This window comes from Danio rerio, chromosome 8 (assembly GCF_049306965.1).
Source record: "Danio rerio strain Tuebingen ecotype United States chromosome 8, GRCz12tu, whole genome shotgun sequence".
In the NCBI taxonomy this organism is placed as follows: Eukaryota; Metazoa; Chordata; class Actinopteri; order Cypriniformes; family Danionidae; genus Danio; species Danio rerio.
The window spans coordinates 18,532,492-18,555,737 of NC_133183.1; the positions used below are offsets into that span (position 1 = coordinate 18,532,492).

Below are 23,246 nucleotides of genomic sequence, written 5' to 3' on the forward strand. Positions count from 1 at the left end.
AGCTCTGTTTTCCAATTTCTTTATTAATGTAAAGGTCCTGATTATTTGTAATTGTAGGAATTTTATTTAACTATTTATACTCTTGTTCTTTGTGTTTGTTTTGTTTCTTTGTTTTTTTCCTACTGTTATTGTTATTTACCTTATTTCACCCATGCATTATATAGTATGTTCTATTGTCACGCGTTGGTCGTTTAAAGCATAATAAAGGTTATATCATTGTATTTTAAACTTTGTTTTACTTTTTGAGTCTATACTCTTATACATAACTCTTCTATGCACTTCATATCTTTTTCTGTACACATCTGGCATTATTTTGCATGTTCTGTATGTTGTTCACGCATTAGGCATGGGCTGGTATAAGATTCTGATGGTATGATAATAAAATATTGTCGATAATAAAAATATCACTGTTTCACAGTATTGTGATTTCTGCTCTAAAATATATTCTTTTTAAACATCTGAGTAAAAAACTAAAGTTTTTTTTCATTTTTTTCAAGTTCATTTGAACACCATTTATTTTAGTTAGAGAAACCTTTAAAGTACTTTGGAGCAGTAAACATATCAAGCTAAAAAAAATTTAAATGAATTATTGACTTATGCTTTATTTGTTATTTTCAAAAACACAGATTTCTTCACAATGTAAAACGGCATCTTCAGATTTCTTTTTTTGCTGGAGAAACTGTTGCCCTAAATACAAACAAATCAAAAAATCGGACATCGGACACACAGTTTAAAAGCTTGACTTTTTCAAACTGCAATATACCTTGAAAGCGGTTATCATCCCATGCCTATCATGCATTAGTAATAAATGAATAAATAAATAAAAATAAGGACGGTTACCATAAAGTAGTAAGTTGACCGTTACATTTGTGCAAAATATATAATGGCAGTATGCTGGCATTTTAACAAGCTGCACAAAATAAATATTAGTATATAACATGGTCAAACTGGACAGTCAAAATGTTTTGAATATATATATATATATATATATATATATATATATATATATATATATATATATATATATATATATATATATATTTTTTTTTTTTATATTTATTGTATAACAAAAATATATTTTTGGTACACATCATTTGTGTTTGAACAATTTATATTTGTTACTAAAAATTCACTAAATATTTACAAAAAAATGTATAAAAAAATGTTAATTTAATTTTATAGGAGACCCAAACGGCAAGATAAATGATGAACATAACATAGACTAAAAAACATTTAACCTCGTTTTTTTTAAAGGAAAATTATTTTCATGTGTGTGTGTGCGCGTGCGCAAAAGGAATTTGCTCTCTATGTAGTTCATCATCTATCCTCAGATCAGATAACGTATATTGATATTTCTTAGTTTTTCGTTTGAAAAGACAAAAAGACAAAAAAGTTTTCCATAAGGGCCTATATGTTTATTTATTTTAATGTTTAGAGACATCGCTTTGTAAATCTGCAACAACATTCTCATATTGAACATTAATTACTTCATATTTGATTTGCGTGTTCATTTGCACAGTTCGTCTTCTGTAAAAGCTTGAAATTATGGCATGAAATAGATGAGAAATGATTAGGATTTCTTTCTTAATTATATACTGGATCAGTAACCTAATCAAATAAACTCATTTAAACACTCTTTTGTACCAAAGTTATTACTGTTATAGTTTCAATTACTAATAAAAGTTACTTTTAGTTATCTATTAATAATCATTCTTTGTACAAAACAAACAGCTTCCACTGTATATGAATAGAATAGAATAGAATAGAATAGAATAGAATAGAATAGAATAGAATAACGGTTCACAATAAACTCAGAACAGTGAAGTCGTGTCTGTTTCATTTACTAATAAATAGTGCTCTCTAGTGGCCATTAATCCACTTTGATACATTTGCATTAAATCGCAAACCCAAACGTTCCTTTATGCTTGTTTCCTTCCAGACCTATTTTCTGGTTACACTGTATCATATTCAATAACTTTAGAGCTGTGCCTGTTGTCTCATCATGCACTGTTGTTTATTACGGTAAGGTCTTCTGCTTTATGTTATAGTAAGCTAATGTGGTAACGCGGTTTTGTTAGGGTGTTTGCATTTGCAAGCGATCTCATAATGACCTTTGACACACTTAAAGAAAAGAGAGCTACAGCAGCAAGCAGCAAACCAAAGTAAACAAAACAATTATCAACAGAAAGATCAATGCAAAGTGAACGGTACACTGCTCTGAAATGAACGAGTTCTGCGTTTATTTGTTTTAATGCATTACTAAAATATTTTACCGAAGTGCTCCAATTAGTTATTTTAAAATAATCTTTATAATTTAAGTAATGTAATCATGAATAAGTATTTTATGTGGTCTGTCGTCTGAAATCTACTTTGTCATCAGACATTTTATATGTCCTGCACTATTTTACCATAGCTGGATGCAGGTGTGCAACATTTTTACAAGTATTTATTTATTTATATTATTATTATTATACTTTGATGCTCCTTAATCTTTTTTTTTTTTTTCATTCATTCATTTTTCTTTGGTTTAGTCCCTTTATTTATCAGGGTCGCCACAGCTGAATGAACCATCAACTTATCCAGCATATGTTTCACATAGCAGATGCCCTTCTAGCTGCAACCCAGTACTAGGAAACACTCATACACTACAGACAATTTAGTTTATTCAATTCATCTATAGCTCATGTCTTTGGACTGTGTGGGAAACCAGAGCACCTGGAGGAAATGCACACTAACACAAGGAGAATATGCAAACTGAACATAGAAATGCCAACTGACAGAGCTGGGACTCAAACCAGCTGCCTTCTTGCTGTGAGGCGACTGTGTCACCCTATGTCAATAATTATTTATACATTTTTTTATTTACTAAAATATTGACTAAATTATTTTGCTAGATAACATGTAGTATTTATTTTACATTTTGGGAGTTTTAACCACTTTTATGGCATAGACTTGAAAATTATATTTCCAACTTAAGCTGTTGTAAATTTTGGATGAATTACTGACTGAAATTTAATCTTGTTTTAAATAGGACCCTTTGCAAAAGTAGAAAAAGCCGATGGACATTTTTATCATTTATTTTAATTATTTTATTGTTGTGAAAAATGCTTCAAAATAGGCCAATACTCTGATTTGAAATATGACTCAAAAACTATTTTACAAAGGCTCTCTTCTGATCAAGGAAATGTCCTGTAATGTCCTGTAACTGACATACATTATTAAGGGGAAGTTAAAAGATTTTTATAGCATTTGGAATCCCTTTCTACACTACTGCAACCAAGTAAACCTGACAGCATAGAAATTAAATAAAACATCAAAGTTAAATTGTGAATTACTGTTGATATTGTATGTAAAATATTTATTAACCTTTTTATTTTGTTTATTTATTTTTATTTATTTATAGATTTTTTTTTTTTACTGTTGTTATTATTTTTAAGTTTTGTATGTTTTCCTGGAGTCATTCATTCCTCACTGCGCCACAGCGATGCCCTGTCCTGGAGTCGTTTTGATTTAATGTGATGTTCAGATGTTTAGATGTCTTGATTTAATGTTGAGAAAAACCCAATAAAAAATGATTAGATATTTTTTGATTTCGTTGAGTTTCACATCTCGAAAAGCTAGCTTTCAGTAAGATTTAGCTTTAGTGCACAACAAAATATTTCCCTGAAATAAATTAGTTTCCCATTTTAATTCAATGCAGTCATTTTCACTCATTCATTCATTTTCCTTCAGCTTAGTCTCTATTTCAGAGGTCACCACAGTGGAATGAACCGCTAACTATTCTAGCGTATGTTTAACGCAGTTGATGCCTTTCCACTCGCAACCCAATACTGGAAAACACCCATACACACTCATTCACACACTAACTCATACACTACAACCAGTTTAGTTCATCCAATTCACCTATACCGCATGTCTTTGGACTGTGGGGGAAACCAGAGCACCCCGAGGAAACCCACGTGAACACTGGGGGAACATGCAAACTCCACACAGAAATGCCAGCCGGGACTCGAACTTTCTTGCTGTGAGGCGACAGTGCTAACCACTGAACCACCATGCCACCTGCAGTCATTTTAGACAGCGGATAAAACAAATGTACCTTTTTTTTCTTTCAGAACCATTTAGTCATAATCCTTGTAGAATCATGAACATGTTTTGTTTATTTATTTAGCCAAAGCATACATTTTGTTTTTAATAAAACTATCTTAAAACCTATTTGGGGTCCCAATTAACATTTATTAATTATTTTAAATATCTATTTAAGTTTTTAAAATTAATTAGTGGGTTGGTGCGGTGGTGCAGTAGGTAGCGCTGTCGCCTCACAGTAAGAAGGTTGCTGGTTTGAGCCTCGGCTGGGCCAGTTGTCATTTTTGTGTGGAGTTACTACTTAATCTGTTGTATATGTTTTCCCAAAGGAATTGGCTTAGTCTCTATTTCAGAGGTCACCACAGTGGAATGAACCACCAACTATTCTAGCATATGTTTAACGCAGCGGATGCCTTTCCACCCGCAACCCAATACTGGGAAACACCCTTACACACTCATTCACACACTAACTCATACACTACAACCAGTTTAGTTCATCCAATTCACCTATACCGCATGTCTTTGGACTGTGGGGGAAACCAGAGCACCCCGAGGAAACCCACGCTAACATGGAGAGAACTTGCAAACTCCACACAGAAATGCCAGCTGGGACTCGAACCAGCGACCTTCTTGCTGTGAGGCGACAGTGCTAACCACTGAACCACCATGCCACCTGCAGTCATTTTAGACAGTGGATAAAACAAATGTACCTTTTTTTCTTTCAGAACCATTTAGTCAAAATCCTTGTAGAATCATGAACATGTTTTGTTTGTTTATTTATTTATTTATTTATTTTGCCAAAGCATACATTTTTTTAAGTAAAACTATCTTAAAACCTATTTGGGGGTCCCAATAAACATTTATTAATTTTTTAAATATCTATTTAAGTTTTTAAAATTAATTAGTGGGTTGGTGCGGTGGGTAGCGCTGTCGCCTCACAGTAAGAAGGTTGCTGGTTCGAGCCTCGGCTGCGTCAGTTGTCATTTCTGTGTGGAGTTTGCATGTTCTAGGTGAATTGAGTAAACTAAATTGTCAGTAGTGTAAGTGTGTGAATGAGAGAGTGTATGGATGTTTCCAAGTGCTGGGTTGCAGCTGGAAGGGCATCCACTGTATAAAACATATGGTGGATAAGTTGGCGGTTCATTCCGCTGTGACGACCCCTGATGAATAAAGGGACTAAGCTAAAAAATGAAGGAATAATTATCATGAATTGTTTTTGTTTCACCAGATCTTTCAACATAAATGGGAATAAACTCAATCATCATCTCGCCAGAGCGTCATTCTCTCAAAATCCACAGTCATGGCATCCATCAGCAAAGTTTGCCAGCAGCTCTGCACACCCCTGCACACATACAGGTGGCTGGTGGCGACCCATCACACAGCTGCCATCATCATCATCAAAGCGCTGTATGAGCTCTAGGAGACGCCTGCCAAGTGCATTTCCAGTTCTAGATGGAGCATTTCTTCCTGCTGTCAGACACGTGTATGAAGCCAATCTAAGGAACAGCCTCGTCTGTCAGCAGAAGTAAGCCTGACTCTCATACATTTAGATTTACACTATATATGTTTTTAAATCAGAAAACCGGTCTTTCATCAGATACTTCGAGCACAAGGAGAAGGTGATGAAGGGTGGTGGTGAAAACGCTATAGCGCGGCACACACAGAGGAATCAAAAGGTTCTGGTACGAGAACGACTACGCATGTTGCTGGATGATGAAGATTATCTAGAGCTCTCGCCTTTTGCTGGACTCGGCCTGCCTTATGGAGACATACCATCAGCTGGATGTCTTACAGGTACAAACGAGAATAAAATAAGAGGCTCAAAGTTATTAATCCTGGTTTGAAGATAATTACGGTCACACTTTATTTTAAGGTACGATTCACGCTATTAACAAACAAATAAGTAAGTCTTTTAGCTCAATAAACTACTAATTACCTGCCGATTAATAGTTAGCAAGGTAGTAGTTGGGTTTAGGTATTTGGGTAGGTTTAGAGATGTGTGGAGTGTGGTTTTCTTTTTGAGAGAGAGAGAAGAGCGTTTCTACAGGTGGTTTGTCAAGCCCACTCACCTGTGTGAAGCACACTCAGAATTTATAATGTTTTGGGTTTGTCGTGTGGTGAGGTAGGGGATAGAAGTGAGGGTCTTGGTTTTGAACTATAAATTATATCTAAAATTAAATAATAATATTGGTAGATATTATGTGTTACTGCTTTATCTGTTGTATATTTTTCCCACAGGAATTGGTAAAATTAATGGACTTTGGTGCATGTTCAGCGCGAATGACGCCACGGTGAAAGGTGGTACAGCGTATCCCATCACTGTCAAAAAACAGCTCCGGGCACAAATTGTGGCTATGCAGAATCGCTTGCCTTTCGTTTACTTGGTGGACAGTGGTGGAGCATTTTTACCTCTTCAGGTAACCTACATTTATGATCTATTAAGATGAAACACTGCAGGCAGAAACACTGTTCTTCATGCACCTGTCAAATTTTAGTTCAGATTTTGAAGTCTTTGTTTCAGTCTAATGTGAAGAAAACATCTCAAATACACTTTTAACCCTTGTGAATAGTTCAAATTGACTACCCTTTTGTTATGTTGGTGGCTGTTTTTGCCCCATTGACTGTCATTCTGATCACATTTTTGATTGCAAAGCCTTGACACCATATAATCATGCATTGTTGATTGTTGATCGTTTTCCCTGTTGAGAAGAGCTACAGTAAGTCAAATGTACTACCCTTTTGTTATGTTCGTGGCTGTATTTGTCCCATTGATCTCCTCTTGTAATGACATTATTTTGATTACAAAGTCATGAAATTTTGTGTTTTGTTGAGCTTTTGAAAAAAGCATTTTCCCAAAATATGTGTCAAAATAAGATTAGTCAACAAAAATCATTTGATTTGCTGAAGCACAGAGAAAGTTGTGGCCAAATTAAGAGTGGATGAAAACATCCTCAACAGCACACAGTTTTAGTGTTTTTTTTTGTCACACTTAATGAATTTGTATATGTACATTTTAATTACAATACATATTTCGAAATTTAGGTAAAAGTTTTTTTTTCGCCTTGCAAGCCATAAATCTCCACAAATTTTATTTATATCTTTTTTTTTTACATATCACACCTTATATACATAATGTTAGCTATGTTTTTCCATATTCAACTGCAGTGTCTTGCTATGTAATTGCTTTTTCTGACAGTCAGAGATCTTTCCTGATAAAAACCATGGAGGACGCACCTTTTACAATGAAGCAATTATGTCTGCGATGAAGATTCCTCAGGTATTAATGCAAAGCACAAAATCAAATACACTTTTTTTTGGTTTTCAGGGATTTCACCCTTAATATCCTCTAAAGTGGTTTTAAATATACAAACCTTGCATGCCACGGCACACACACACACACACACACATACACACACTAATAGGTCCAAGTCTGTTCTTTGTTAATTTTTTTAAATGTATGTGAGTGCTGTAAAGGTAACAGAAAGTTTAACCTGGTGCCATAAAATCACTCTGCTGCATTTGACGCTATTGCTGTGTCTTTAATGTAATGCAATCACTCCAATGGTCGCAAAAAATCATAAAGCTATAACTATAAACTATTTTTTATCTTCAGTAGCTTATGAATAATATGTGGTAATTTTAATGATTGAAAAAAGATTTTTGGAAATCACCAAACGACTCCCACTTTTCAGCGACCCCCACTTTGCAAATCAGTGGTTTAATCTGTAGCCGTGTGATGTTGTTTCCTGTAGGTGGCAGTGGTGTGTGGGTCGTGTACAGCTGGTGGCGCTTATGTACCCACTATGTCTGAGGAGGCGGTGATCGTACACAGGATAGGAACTATATTTTTGGGAGGTCCACCGCTGGTCAAGGCTGCCACCGGGGAGGAGGTTTCTCCAGAGGACCTAGGAGGAGCCAGACTGCATTCAGAGTATTTGTTTGCATTTCCTGACTGTGTCTTTGTAACTATAATCCCATAACCATGTTTTTAATCAAGGAATATTGATCAATATGTGGCAGTTAACACTGGCTGAATTCTTTCTTGCTTTGCTTTGTTGATTGTCAGTTTTCTAGTATATTTAAAGCAAGAGCAAAATAGTTTATAATGATAACAGTAGCCTAAATTTATATATTGGGAAAAAATATAAAAAACATAAATTAAAAAAAGAGGAAAAATCAAGAGAAACAAAATAATATATAAAATTTTGTAGAAATTTTGTTGTTTGTATTTTTTGGCCAATATTTGGCCAATGTATCTTTCTACTTTTAAAAATGTTCGATGACTTATATATTATTTTATATTATTTATTTTTGTTAAAGTAATTGCATAACTCTAATGATAAATAAATAAGTGAAATAGTCATAATTACCAGTTAAATATGCTAAATATACTATGATAAAACATAAGCTATATAGTTTTGCGCAAAATGTAATATTAATAACATAATTTTAGCCATAAAATTAAGCTAAACAAATGCATTTTCATTTAAAATAATAAATAGTATTATTATAAAATTGTATGTACATTTCAGTTTAAAAATTATTATAATTGATAATTAAAATAACAATCTATTAAAATAATATTATTTAAAACAATAATATATTTTATATTATTATATTAAATCATATCATACTATATTATATTATGTAATATAATACTATAGTTTGCTTTTAATTCCAGAGTGAGTGGCTGTGTAGACCATTTTGCGGCAGTAGAGTCAGAGGCGTATGAATACACCAGAAACATCATCTCCACCCTCAACTATGAGCTCCCAGAAGAGGACAGCGTTCAGGTCGAGGAGCCTCTGTATAGCACAGAGGAGCTCATGGGTCTTGCACCGCGGAGTTACAATTACAGCTTGGACATCAGACTGGTAAAGACCCACTCATAAGCTCAGTTTCAGATGATTTTATATAGTTTGTGGTGTTTAGATACTTATTTCTTTCTAAATTCCTTGCATAGATTGTGAGTCGACTGACTGATGGAAGTCGATTTCAGGAGTTCAAGGCCCGTTATGGGACCACCCTCCTCACTGGGTTCGCCAGAATTGATGGGTATTAATCACTTCTTTTTATGGCGTTTATATATTTTTTCATTCATTCATTAATTTTCTTTTCAGCTTAGTCCCTTTATTAATCAGGGGTCACCACAGCGGAATGAACCGCCAACTTATCCAGCATATGTTTTACACATCAGATGCCCTTCCAGCTGCAACCCATCACTGGGAAGCACCCATACACACTCATTCACACTATGGACAATTTAGCTTACCCAGTTCACTTATGGCTCGTTTCCACTGACTGGTACAGTACGGTACGGTTCGGGTCGGTACGGGTCACCTTTATCAGGCTTGTGTTTCCACTACCAAGGGTACCCTTTTGGTGGGCGTGGTGTATGACAAAGTTTCAGTCCACGTCATTTTTGCTTGAGAAAATGTCTACAGTAAAGCTGCATAGGTCGTTCACATATCATATGAAAAGCACTTCTCAAAAAACAGAGCGCATGTCTTTAGGCTTGAGGGGGAAACCGAAGCACCCAGAGGAAACCTACGCGAGCACAGGGAGAACATGCAAACTCCACACAGACAGCTGAGGCTCGAACCAGCGACCTTCTTGCTGTGAGGCCATCGTGACGCCCCCATAATAATATCACTTTTATAACAACATTACAGGCATAGTTCAACAAAAAATGTAAACTTTGTCATCTTTTACTTGCCTCCACTTATTCTGAATCTGTTTAAGTTTCTTTCTATTGTTGGACACAAAAGAATGTTGAAAACCCTTAGTCAATTGACTTCCATAGGATTTTTTTTCCTACTGTGTATGACTACTAAGTTTAGTCTACCAATTTCTATCATTCTTCAGATCATATTAACAGGCATTGAGGTAGAAGCAAATCATTTAGGCAGATTCACTTCAATATAATTTGTTAATAGGCTAACCATAAAGCTTTAAGTTCTGAAACTTGCTGGATGTTTTTATTTTAGGATGACCTTTTATATGTCAAAACATCAAGAAAATGTTTTTAATTCTGATAAACTAAAATGTGATTTGTATATGTATGAAGTAGAAGATAAAGCTTGTTAGCTTATTATTTTGCCTATATCATATTAAAAGAAACTATGTTGCTCACCACACAGGATTGTGATACTGTTTGCGCATGTTTACTGAAGCTTTGAATTCAGAAAACACCAAATCATTGAACTACAACTGAATCTGCAACCATAGCTGGCTAATAATCATACTTTTGACATGCTTGTCTGATCATTTGATAGAAGATATTAGCAGTGGCAAACCCTTCCTTCACCCTGATTTTCATTTAAATATGATTTTATTTCTCCTCATCATTCCTCAGACATCAAATTGGAATTGTGGCAAATAACGGAGAGCTGACATACGAAGCTTCCCTGAAAGGCAGCCATTTTGTTCAGCTGTGCGACCAGAGAGACATTCCTCTCATCTTCCTGCAAAACACGGCCCCAGAACCTGCACACACAACCTCCCAAACCAAGGTAAACCAGAAGAACAGTTATGTGCAGACTTTCATCACTTCCAGTTCCTTTTAAACATGCGTAATGCACAGAAAAGTTGACATTTTAATACAAAAGTCTGTAGATAGAACAATATCCTCCTCTTCATTCCTCTAAACCTCTGTTTCTCTACTCTCTCTCTCACAGGCTGAGTCCAACACTAACAGACTGAAGGCTCAGGGGTCTATGATGTCTGCTGTGGCTTGCGCTTCTGTTCCCAAAATGACTGTGGTTATTGGAGGATGCCATGGAGGTGACAGCTATGCTATGGTCAGTCCATAAATACTGATGTGAATGTAAAAACTTTAAATAGTCTAACAAAACAAAACACTTTTCATTCATTTTCCTTCGGTTTAGTCCCTTTATTCATCTAGGGTTGCCACAGTGGGATGAACCGTCAATTTACCCAGCATATGTTTTACACAGCAGATGTCCTTCCAGCTGCAACCCAGTACTGGGAGACATCCATACACACCTATTCACAACGGACTATTTAGTTTATTCAATTGACCTATACCGCATGTCTTTGGACTGTGGGGGAAACCAGAGCACCCAGAGGAAACCCACGCAAATATGAGGAAAACAGGCTAAATACTTTTCAAACCTTTTGTTGATTGTTTGTTTTCCTTTTCAGTGCGGAAGGGCTTTTGACCCCAATTTCCTGTTCTTGTGGCCCAATGCAAGAGTGTCGATTTTGGCCCCGGGCTACTCTGAGGAATTTGTGCAAACTGAAGAGGAAATCACACAGATCAATGAGATGTAAGAGCCAATGTAAATATATATTAGTGTGTATGTAAATATGTATATTGGTCTGCAAGTGTAAGATTCATAACTAAATGGTTATTTGTGTGTATGTAAAGGTTGGAGGAAGAAAGTTCAGCCTTCTTTTCCACTGGCAGACTGTGGGATGATGGCGTTATTCTACCTCAAGACACTAGAAAGGTAAAAGAATCTTATTTATTTCACTTAACTTAATTATTTTTGGTTTAATTTTCATTTAACTCTTAAAAAAAAGAGGCAAAACATCATCTACATCACAAATAAAAGCACAGAAATGAATTCAGATGTTAACTGGAGATCATAATGACAAACAGCTGTTGAGGTTTTCAGTGGAGTCAACTTTAAATGCTTGGATGCCTTAAAAGCCAAACTAGTTCTCTTAGTTAAAAGGTTAGCTTCTAGGCTAGTTTCTTAGCAAATTTAAAAGCCACTTATCAAAGTAATCTGAAATGACATTTATTTTGAGCTTTAGGCCTTTTTATTTACATATCATTTACATGTTTTAATAAAAAACAAAGTTGATGTACTTTAAATGATTGAAATGAGGTCTTAATGAGTGCTGAGACAAGTAAATGATGACAATTTTGGGTTATGAGATAACAATGGTACATGATGCAATTACAGGGTATCCGCAGGGTTTTAAAAAGTCTTAAATCTACTGAAATGTTGTGTTTTAAGATTCAAATCTTTTTTTTAACAGGTCTTAATCAGGGTTTTTGCAGGTTTCACTGAGTTAAATTTAGGACTTTAAGACATTTTTAGGACCATTATGAATGAAATTTTAGACTCATAAACGGCTAAACGCTAGAGAATTTTTCAAATGGCCCAGGTGGAAAAGATTTTTATTTGACCCATCAAAAATCTTAGAATTTGATACATTTAATAATACAATAATACAGTAATAATAAACAATTAAATATTTTAGATATAATTTCTTAGCTAAATATTTTAAATATTGTGTAAAAACAAGCAAGTTCTACTTGTATCCATACACGTTTTTTCCAACATAAACTTTCTTTAAAATACAAAAACCGAACAAATGTTAAGTTTTAAAAACTATAATATACTAAATCTGTGCACAACAATCTGTCCAGGTCGGTGTCCTTAGCAGTAAGTACATGGAGAACTTTTAAACAAATGTTATTCTAAGGAAATAAATTAAACCATTTTAAAGTTTAAAAAGTTTAAAGCGTTATTGAGATGGATTGTTGGTGATTGTATGGGTTTTGGCCTACAGTACAAGTATTATTTTAGTAAATTTAAGACTTTTTAAGGCCAAAAATTTGAGTTTTGAGATTTAAGACCTTCTTTGTTCATGTATAGCTACCCAATCTGGCCATTAACATCCATACAATCACCAACAATCCATCTCACGAATCATACAAATAGCATTTAGTTACTTTCCTTACAGAAACATTTGCTTAAAAGTTCTAAATTTATTTACTGCTGAGGATACTGACCTGACCTATATTTTTATAAATTAAACTATTATTTAATGTAGTATTATTAAATGTTTTAAGTTATAATCATTTTGAATGGGCAAGTGAAAATCTTTTTAATCTGGGATATAAAAAAACCTTAGCATTTAGCCCTGTATAAGTCTAAAATGTCATTCATAATGGTCTTAATAATGTCTTAAATTTAACTTAGTGACACTTGCAGAAATCTTGCATTACACAAATACAATTCTAAGCATTTTTTTTCTTTATCTTAAAACATTCATTTACATTTTTGCTATAATCATTTTATATAAAATATATTCTTTGAAAAATAATTAAAATATGCATCACACTCGAGTTTATAAATAAATGCTTAATAAAAATGCTTTTGTTTTCATTTCAGATTTTAAGCAAGTGTCTGGAAATCATTAAGCAACAAGAGTATCAACTATCCAGAGAGAAAGTGAGGTCTCCTCTTCTCAGACTCTAACACTACATTTGCAGAAGCCTTAATGGATGAGCTTGTTTAAGGTGTTTTATTCAAATAATAAACTAATAACTAATAGCACATATCTTTATTTTAATAAAAAATCTGCTTGTAATTGCCAACAGTGCCTTATGATTGATACATATGGCTGATGTAAACTAAATTGTACATATAGTGTACTTGTTAATAAACAATTGTTCATAAATGAATTAAAAAGTTTATAAAAAATGTTTTGGATCTTGCAGTAAGTCATTGTATATGTATATAACGTATATACTGGGTATATGTTCATTTGTATTATTATATTGTATGTTTATTAGATTATAAACATATCGGGTCATATAACTTGCAGTTACATGGACAAAGTACTGAAATCCAAAGTCCTGGTATCCTCTAAGGTTTGTAGATGCCGTGGAGAGTAAGAGGAATGAGGACGTCAACCTCCGCACGTGCTATTTCTGTCAGGTCAGTGGCCTTGAGAATGAGGAGAAACGCCGGCCTCTGAGAAACTCCAGGTTTCACTACAATACTCAACAGAACACCTGAGAGAAACACAAGAAAAAGACTGGCTTATTTTAGGAGCATAAACAGATTTGGTTTGTATGTTTAGTTTAGTGGCAGAATAGGAATACCATCGTCTTCATCTTCAGCATCAGGGCTTTGTACAAACAGTGGTTCAGAAGGATAGGCGTCCGGCTCCTGCCAGATCCAGGTTTCTTTACTTTTCACATTCAGCTTGCAAATCTGAAAGCCCACAAAAATCAAACATGAAGCAAATGTTGACCATGACAATGTTTTAAGCACTATGTCACACCCACCCGGTCTGGAACAAAGTGGTTCAGTCCGAGTCCATAGGCAAAGGTGTAATCTTTCCCGTTGAATTTGCTGTAGTTTATCTGAGGAAACTCAAAAGCTGCAGCGCGCGCACACACACACACACACACACACAAACACACACACAAACACAAACACACACACACACAAACACACAAACACAACAGTGAAAATATTTTATATCAATAGTTATGTAAAAATTACATTTAAGAATTGAATATCTGTGATTACATGAGCAAATCTTTTATGAGGAAAATTATGACATTTTATCATGGTATGCTCAGATCTAACAAAAGAATAAAAAGATACATGGATATCAAAGTGTTCTGTATTAATTGGAAATGGTGCCATTTATGGTGTTTTACAAGTCACATTTGGTGCTGAATATTCACCCTGACGTGGTCCAGAGAAAAGAACCTCGGGTTCGAGCCAAACAGTTCCATCACTGCACATGACAGCAGTGGCTGTGGTGTATGGAAGAGAAACCAAGTTCTTCCCTTGCTCTTCCTGCAAAAACAAAGGAACAAACTAATTAATAGGCCCTTTTCCATTCTTTTATTGTCCAGTTTTGGTGAGCCTGTGCACTGCAAAAAAATTCTTCATGCTGTCCCAACACAAATCGATTAAATTAAATGAATTATTTTTGCAAATTAAGTGGATTGAACATAAAACAATTAAGTTGTCCCCAAAAAAAAAAATCAAGAATTGTGTTGATCCAGCTTACTTGTTCAACTAAAAAAACAAACAAATCTTGAGTGTGTGAATTGTAGCCTTTGCTGTTGTTATCTGACAGAAGTGTCACCAGTGTGTTCTTTTGCTGCTGCTGTAGCTCATCTGTTTCAAAGTTCGATGTGTTGTGCATTTATAGATTCTTTTCTGTTACTGTTGTCTTTCTATCAGCTTGACCCTGGCCATTTTCCCCTGAATCTTGACATTTATGTGGGGCATTCACAACGGAGGAACTTTTTCAGAGTTACTAGAACTAGAGTTGGGCATGTTAGCACAGCAGGAACTGGGAATCATTTTAGTTCTAGAAACCTTATTTGTGGATACTAATGGAGCTACTACTTGACAGCATGGTCTTACTCAACACAATAAGAACTGAAGTGACACATGTATATGCTGATTTGGTAAATGCATGCCACACAAAACACTTTTTTCATAGTTTCTTAAAGCATTTCTAGACATAAACATAGAAAAAGCTCAAATTAGCAATAATTATTCTGTCACATTCATCTCCATATTTTTTAAGCCACAATACAAAGATTGGAGATTCACTCCTCCTTTTTGCTGTTCCAATCGCATAAATACATCTATGGTCCAAAACACACAACAAAAACACAGCTTCTGTATGGTGTCCGCCATTCTCCAGCTGTTGATTTTGTTTAGCACTGCATTTAATATCACCGTTTGCTTATAGCACTTAATAGTTCCTAGGGTCAAACTTTGTTTTCATGGTTCGTTTGTTGAATTTAAGTTACATTGCAATTAATTCTCACTAGATTATACTGCCAGTAGACTGTTAGGTTGGGGTTAGGGCTAGCGTAAGTTGACATGTACTTGCAAAGTTTCCTATAGTCAGTTAAATGTCTGTTGAAGGAGCAGTATCAACAGATATTAAGCAAACAGTCTACTAATACTCAAATGGACCATCAAAATAGTCTACTAATACTCAAATGGACCATCAAAATAAAGTGTTCCTGTTCCTAGTATTGGAAACCACTAAAATCACCCATAAGGAAATTATTTCTTATTAAAGCAGACCTGGTGGTTAGTTTTCATGACAAAAGGCCTTAAAAAGGCATTTTCATCCATAAAACTACCACTCGCTGGATATTTTCTCTATTTCAGTCTATTCTCAGTAAACCCCATTGTAGTAGACATGAAATGGTTAACAGTGTCACGTGATCAAGGTGGAGGGTCACATATAGAGGGTTTATATTGGTCACCTGTTCATTCACCGATGGAGAGAGGTATTCTTTGTTGAACAAAATCAAATCAAATCTGCACTGTCAAAATATCAAAAATCAGAAGACATTGGAAAAACTTCTTGCTTTGTTTTTATTTTATTGTTTGATGTTTGTCACAAAACATGTCTCTGGTTTAGCCTCTCAGCCATTGCTTTATGTAGCCGCTACACCCATTGATGGAATGTTTATGAAACCGCATCTACATGCCTAAATGCAATGTGTTGCTGGTTAGTTAAAAACATTTGTGGCGAAATATGTCGTCTCTTAAATACAGAAATGCAAAACCTATATTAATTCAGCTTTCTCATTTTCATTAAGTTTAATTTGATGTACTAACAAAACTAAAACCCTAAACAAATAACTGAGATAAAAAGCAATAGATACTGTAGTTGCATTCAAAAATTGACAACAAATTTGCAATTGTAAACTTGAAATAAGAGAAAACCCAAAAACAAAAATGTATTTGTTACCCTGTGGATGTCCAGTGGAAGCACGTATCTGCGCACCTCCGGCTGTGGAGCTCTCAGGGCTGCTTTTTTGACTTCCTCCCAGTTTTGCCTCAGATTTGCCAAATATAGATAATTGTACACAAATTCATGGCTGTCAGTAAAAGGAGAAAAACCACATGCAATCACAATCTAAGCTGCTGGTTGCTATTATCAGATGTGCAAGTGTAATACATTTAATTATTTGTTTATTTTGAGAAGTTTGCTAAAACTTCAGTAAGCATAAAAATCAAGCAGTCTTACCCTTTCCATGTGCACAGGTCAACAACAATAAAGCCTTGGTCTTCAAAACAGTTAATGTGGTGAAAAATATTGAAGGCAGATGTTCTGAATTTGTGGTCGATGTATTTGCCGGGATTTTTGGCTGCCAGATGAAACCATGTCTGGGAAAGCAACCAAATCAAGATGATGAGGCAATGCACAAAACACCTACTGCATTTTTGGGTTATTTTGGATCTCAAATGTTCCAATTAACCACTGAAATATGAATAAGTTCTGACTTACTCCCATTCTGTCATTAGATTCAAAGCAGTCCATATAATTTGACCCTCTGATGCTCCAGGAAGTGAGAAATTTCAGCAGATTGATCTTCACCGGAGTTTCAACAAACACAAAATGGTTCTCTGTCATGCCAAAGCTGCATAAAAATATAATGTTGTTGATTATTAACATTTGTTTCGATCATCATTTACTCAATTTCCTTGTTCCAAACCTGTTTGAGTTTCTATCTTCTGTTGAACACATAACAGGATACTTTGACGAATGTTAGAAACCGATAGCTGTGGACCAGTGGTGTAAAGTAACAAATTACAATTACTAAAACTCTTGTAGTTGACGAGTTTTTCTCAGGAATTGTAATTTACTAAGTACTTTTAAAAATGTCTACTTTTACTTTCCCTTAAGAACATTTTTAGTTTAGTTTTTACTCCACTACTTTCCTTCAACCTGCATTCACTATTTTTTCCTGTCAATGGGGATAATGAAAATTAGTTCTTTGATTTATTTCCAATCAAATCACACATAGAAGATGAAGCTCATCATAATGAACTACCTGAAGACATGGGTGATTTATAATTGCAGCAAATTGTTTGCAAGTATAAAAGTTTATCAGATGTTAGATTTTGGTTGCCATACCTGATAAATAAATGTCAATATTTGACGTCAATATGATGTTGGTTTAAGATGTTGGCTAAACATTGGATTTTGGTCATAACCTAAAATCAGCCAAATATCAACAAAATTTGACGTCGTAATTGGACATTAAATTCATGTTGTCCTTTGATGCTGGCTAGACATTGAATTTTGGTCACCTGACATCACAACCTGAATCAAACCTTATATTAATGTCTGATGATGTTGAGTGCCTGCTGAGCAATAAACAAATGCACTACAGAATGTTACGTTTACACACATCCAAAAATTACATGTAAACGCATCAGCTTTTTAAAGCGTAATACTCACTACTCACTACTCTTGAGAACTTTTGAAAGGGCTACTTTTTACTCATACTTTGAGTAATATTTACAACACATACTTTTAATCTACTTGCACTACATTTTTAGGCAAGTAATAGTACTTTAACTTGAGTACTCATTTCACCACTGCTGTGGACTTCCGTACTGTTTTTTTCTTTCTTGTATGGGTGTCAGTGGCTACCGGTTTCCAATATTTACAAGGTATTTACTTCTGTGTTCAACATTAAAAAAAAAAAACTCATAAAGGTTTGGAAGCACTTGAGGAAATAGTGACCTACGTCCCCCTTTAATTACACATACCATTATATTATATTATATTATATTATATTATATTATATTATATTATATTATATTATATTATATTATATTATAATAACCTGTGAACGTAGGATGGTTTGAACCTTTCACTGCTTGGAAACTGGACCAAAACCTTTGACATCGCAAGTGGATCAGATTTTTCTAATTAAACAAATGATAAAACAAACTTTCGTTATAATATATTATTTATACAGGCCTTTTATGCTGTTAAATCAACATGCTAACCTTCTTGTAGTGGCGGGATCTTGACAATGTTGTAGGCCAGGGACATGTTCTTCCCAAAGCAGTTTCCAATGTTATATACAGTACCGTCTGCTTCAATGTGTGGATGTGCTGTTAAACCATTAACCGACAGATAATTGCAGAGGTCCACCTACAGAAGAAACAGAAACAATAAATGATTTCAGTTTGATTCATGCCCTCAAATATCAGCAAAAGCTTACCTTTTTTATTGTTTCCAGGGTATCAGGATTGACTTTGGTAATGAAGTTGGTTTCAGTGCAGGCATAGAAGTCTTCACCGATGGGGTAAATGTTTACAGAACAGTTGTCTGTAACCTCAGTGCCTTGGAAGTAAGTGAAAAACCTGATGTGTAAAACAGGATGCACTAGAAAAATTAGATTTAACTCTATCATTCGATTCATATATATTAAACTGATCTTAAAATACTCTCCAGACCTGGAAAAGATGTTTTTGCATGGATCTGGATATGCAGCGGTGCCGAGTTCTGTAATCACAACCCTTTTCTCTGTCATGGCTCTCACATAAGCATCAGTTCTGATAAACCTGAAGAGGAAGATGGCTATTATGCATTTTAAAGGCAGTCCTTTATTGTATAACCAGCTAATATGGAATGTTTTGGCATTCTTCGATTCTTTATGATTAGATTCTTTCAATGCTACGAATAAACATCCTTTCAGTAACTGAATGTTCATTCAAAGTTCTTTGGATTTTTAACCCTCCTGCGCTCTTTGTTTAGAGGTCAGATACTTTGCCATTAAAAGTCACCAGATATAATTTTCTTTTTATTATTTTAAATTTTGAAAGAATTTTATTTCTGTAATATTTATAAAATTTTAATGAGGTATTTTTCTCTTGGAATTTATGCATTATTAAAATATATTTTCAAATAACTGCAATATTTGCTTTTAAAATAAATCAAATGCCTTCAAAATGTTGTTTTTCATTCTTTGAAGTGTTCATATCAATTCCTGAACACTAATTATGAGCAGTGATCTGGTGTTAAATGTGCATTAAAAGATTTTTAAACCCAGATATCAATAACACACTCACAGCCAATCAGCAATAAGGGGTGTGTCTAGTAGTAGTAGAAATACCCTATTTTGGTATCTCTGCTACCAGACACGCCCCTTTTTTTACAGTCCTGTTGGTTTATAGCATATTTGTTTTGGTGCTTTCAATAAACAACATTGTTTGACAAAAATCGCTTGATTAACTTTTTAAAATGTGAGAAGGTCTAGATTTTTACTTGCGATGATAGGTTACACGTCCGTCCTTCAGGTCAAACTTGTGAATGAGAGCCTGGCCATCAAAAAGATGGTTAAATGGTTCATCTCCAATCTCGAAAAGCCCAGGGCCCATGCGGAGCAGACTTCCAGACAGCCATGCTGGGATTTTACCTACAGTATATAATGAGAAAAGGAGTGTGTTTGTATTTACTTTGATTTACAGTATACTGCTGCTGCCCTATAACCTGAGGTTTGTTATATTGTGCCAGTATGACATCTCTAGGGGTACACCTTCAAGTATATATCAGGTAGGAGGGACTATTTTCCATATTTTACCTTTGAGTCAATTAAAAAGTTATTTGGGAAAAATAAATAATTGATAAATATTAAAATAAATTTTTCATTTACAACCAAGTCAAAAATATAATTTCAAGGTAATTCCAAAATTTAACTGTAACAAACTACCGTAATGTTTTTAAGTTTGTCCAAAACAAGATTATATTTTGATTTAAGTTTAAAAAAATTAGTTTTCTACTTTGAACCTACTTAAAAGTTACTTTAATTTAAAATAATCCCAAAGAAAAACACCCAGGACATCTATACAGCCCCTTTGGAACTCAAATTACCACCCATTTGGATTACCCCTGGCCATTTATGAGCTTTTCATTACCTATAAAGTGCAGCTGGAGATCCACTGCTAGCATTTACAACAGCCAAAGACGTATTTTAGGTAGGGCTCTCACTATAGTGTAGGACAAATTTTCAATGTTGTCTAGTATTTCAGTAACTTTTTTGAATAATAGTATTATGGTGGCCAAGATAGCTTAACATGCTGCAATTTAAGAAAACACATGCAATTTAAGAAAACACCAGCAAATTAAGAAGAGATCTTTATCCGTTTGACAGTATACGTGCTGCAAATCCTCACAATGCATACACATTAAAAAAATAAAAAATAAAATAAAAAATATGTGAGAAAGTGTGCTGTCAAACGGATGTATATATTTAATTATAATTAAATATATATATTTAATTATAATATATATTTAATTATAATTATAATTAATATATATTTTAAAAAATAATATATATATATATATATATATATATATATATATATATATATATATATATATATATATATATATATATATATATATATAATTTTTTTTTTTTTTTTTTTTTTTTGGGTGAAGACTTTAAAAGACACATTAGCTTACTGTGGGGTATGTGTAGACATTTAAATATCACAATAAGTTGCACTCTGTGTCATGTACAAGACATTAAATAAATAAATCCCAAAGAAAAATGCCCAGGACTTTTATACAGCCCCTTTGGAATTCAAATTTCCACCCATTTGGATTACCCCTGGCCATTTAGGAGCTTTTCATTACTTATAAACTGCAGCTGGAGATCAACTGCTAGCATTCAGAAGAGCCAAGAAGGTACTGTAAGTATCATTATACTGTAGGTCCAGGACATGTTTTTAATGTTGTCTAGTTCTATTCTTTTGGCATCTGCATCACATTTCCATTTAAAGCTACTATTATTTGTATATCTAACATATATATAATATGTACAGTCATTGTTACAGTGTACACATGCTCCCAAAATAAAATCCCAACTTTTTTAACTAGATGAGGCTCAATGGATTCACTCTGTGAACATCAGAACAACATCTATAATTTGCCATTTCTGCAGCATATTTCATATGTTCCATTCTTAAGGACAGAACTTGTTCTCCAGCTAATTACTTTAGCAAACATGCTGATGCTGAATAATACAATACACTGTCATATTCTGTTATTGGCCTAATCATACTATTTTCAATGCTTGTTGAGTTTTTCTCCAATCTAATACCTGACTCTTTCTTTATCCATTCATACTTCAAGCCTTGACCAATTTCTTCCATATGGATCACACTGTAAAACCCAACAGTTAACTTTCTCAAATGAAATGAGTGTACTTAACTCAAAATTTACTGAAAGTTAATTCTCATTTGAAAAGAGTTTTGAACTCGGTGTTAAAGGTAATGAGTAATTAATTAGCCCATTACCTCAACTTAAATGAAGTAAGTTCACAGTACTTAGTTATTTTAAATTAAATGGTTTGTTGAAATCGGTATTCTCAAACAGTTTGAATTGCCTCAACTTATTGAGTTTTACAGTACTCAGTTGGTTTGAGTTCTCTTCATTTATTGGGGTTTACTGTGCTCAAATTGCTTTTTTTGCTATCAGTTTCCTCAAATGTGGGGGTAAGCCTAAATTTTTGGGTTTTAAAGTGAAGTTTTCTGTTCAAATCTCGACAAGTCTGGGCGAACTACTAAGTAAAGCCACTAATTAGGGGTCAAATATTTGGAATAACATAATATAGATGTCTTAGAAACTCTTAAACAATATTTTTAAACTAAAAAACAACAAAACAAAACAAACACTTAAGTATTTTAATACAAAATGTGAAGCCATTTTCATTATCCCTACTGTATACAAATTAAAAAATGCTTTTTATTTTTGAAATACACTTATCACACTGCCCATCTCTGGCTGCAAGGCATTTACATTGACCGCAACAGAAACCCCCATTTCCCAAGAAAGCATGAAGAAAATAAATGTGGAAAAGTATTAAACAGAAATGCTTGATTAGATTATAAGCATGCAAACCTGAGACATGAGCAGGAATGGGCTCCGCTAACTCTTCACACGACTCAAAGACTTTCTTATATCCACCGGCTGGGTGTTCAAGACTGTGAATAAAAACAGATGCCACCTTTTTTTTTTTTTTTTTTTGAATATGAGCAGAAATAAGCTGAAAAAACAAAACAACTTCACTTATAATGTTAAATACATTCCTTGGAAACATTTAGCATTGTTCTTAATCATGTCATCTTTCTTCAAAAGGGAATAAACAAACTTAAAGAAGAAAACATCACTTTTTAAACCATCTTCACCCTTCACCAAGCAAATAAAAGCAGACTTTAAGCTGTATGAGTGAAAATAGTTCCATTACTCACCGACTGACCATGTTGAAGTAAGACGATGCTTGAGTGTGTGTAAACGTGAAGTGCTTCGCATGGACACAGAGTCTTAAGCTCCTCCTACTCCAGTGAATGAAAAGCCTCTGAAACAAGAATCTCTTTGTGCTCAAACCAAGAACTACTTCACTAATGTTTACCTTCCTGAAAGACAGTACATATTCAATCAAAAACACATTTTAACCTGTAGTCAATGGGATCAATATGCAGAAAACTTGTTTTATTAATATATAAATTTTTATGATTTTTAATAATCTTTTAAAATAAGACAAATCACACTGGGATTCAATCAATCAATCACAGCATTCCTTCAGTTAGAAA

The 23,246-nt window shown here is 34.0% G+C and overlaps 2 protein-coding genes across 3 annotated transcripts; one reads left to right on the plus strand and one right to left on the minus strand.

Moving 5' to 3' along the window:
• Positions 1-1,923: 1,923 nt before the first annotated feature.
• On the plus strand, positions 1,924-13,541 carry si:ch211-198n5.11. The gene is made up of 13 exons (NM_001113652.1): positions 1,924-2,022; positions 5,315-5,611; positions 5,684-5,880; positions 6,325-6,503; positions 7,283-7,363; positions 7,839-8,017; positions 8,768-8,960; positions 9,050-9,141; positions 10,442-10,598; positions 10,764-10,886; positions 11,251-11,375; positions 11,477-11,558; positions 13,239-13,541. Exons 1-13 carry the CDS (start codon positions 2,003-2,005, stop codon positions 13,323-13,325), a joined length of 1,812 nt encoding a protein of 603 aa, NP_001107124.1. The 5' UTR covers positions 1,924-2,002; the 3' UTR covers positions 13,326-13,541.
• rpe65b (retinoid isomerohydrolase RPE65 b) lies at positions 13,396-22,945 on the minus strand. Of its 2 annotated transcripts, none has more exons than NM_001089433.2 (14): positions 22,905-22,945; positions 22,555-22,637; positions 19,915-20,065; positions 19,104-19,211; positions 18,869-19,010; positions 18,651-18,798; positions 18,485-18,566; positions 17,137-17,269; positions 16,876-17,015; positions 16,597-16,726; positions 14,549-14,663; positions 14,141-14,235; positions 13,955-14,066; positions 13,396-13,864 (listed from the first exon to the last, which is right to left on the minus strand). In NM_001089433.2, the coding sequence occupies exons 1-14, from the start codon at positions 22,913-22,915 to the stop codon at positions 13,716-13,718; spliced, it is 1,599 nt and encodes a 532-aa protein (NP_001082902.2). In that variant the 5' UTR covers positions 22,916-22,945; the 3' UTR covers positions 13,396-13,715. The 2 variants fall into 2 exon arrangements, with proteins under 2 accessions (NP_001082902.2, XP_073765058.1); XM_073908957.1 differs by having other exon boundaries at positions 18,869-18,990; positions 22,905-22,941.
• Positions 22,946-23,246: the final 301 nt, after the last annotated feature.

Coding starts and splice junctions, on each gene's coding strand:
- si:ch211-198n5.11 (NM_001113652.1), top strand. CDS start 2,003: ATGCACTGTTGTTTATTACG. Junction 6,504..7,282: donor GAGCATTTTTACCTCTTCAG/GTAACCTACATT, acceptor TTTTTCTGACAG/TCAGAGATCTTTCCTGATAA. Junction 11,376..11,476: donor ATCACACAGATCAATGAGAT/GTAAGAGCCAAT, acceptor GTGTATGTAAAG/GTTGGAGGAAGAAAGTTCAG.
- rpe65b (NM_001089433.2), bottom strand. Junction 14,664..16,596: donor TTCCACTGGACATCCACAGG/GTAACAAATACA, acceptor TTGTTTTTGCAG/GAAGAGCAAGGGAAGAACTT. Junction 13,865..13,954: donor TGCTGAAGATGAAGACGATG/GTATTCCTATTC, acceptor TGTTTCTCTCAG/GTGTTCTGTTGAGTATTGTA.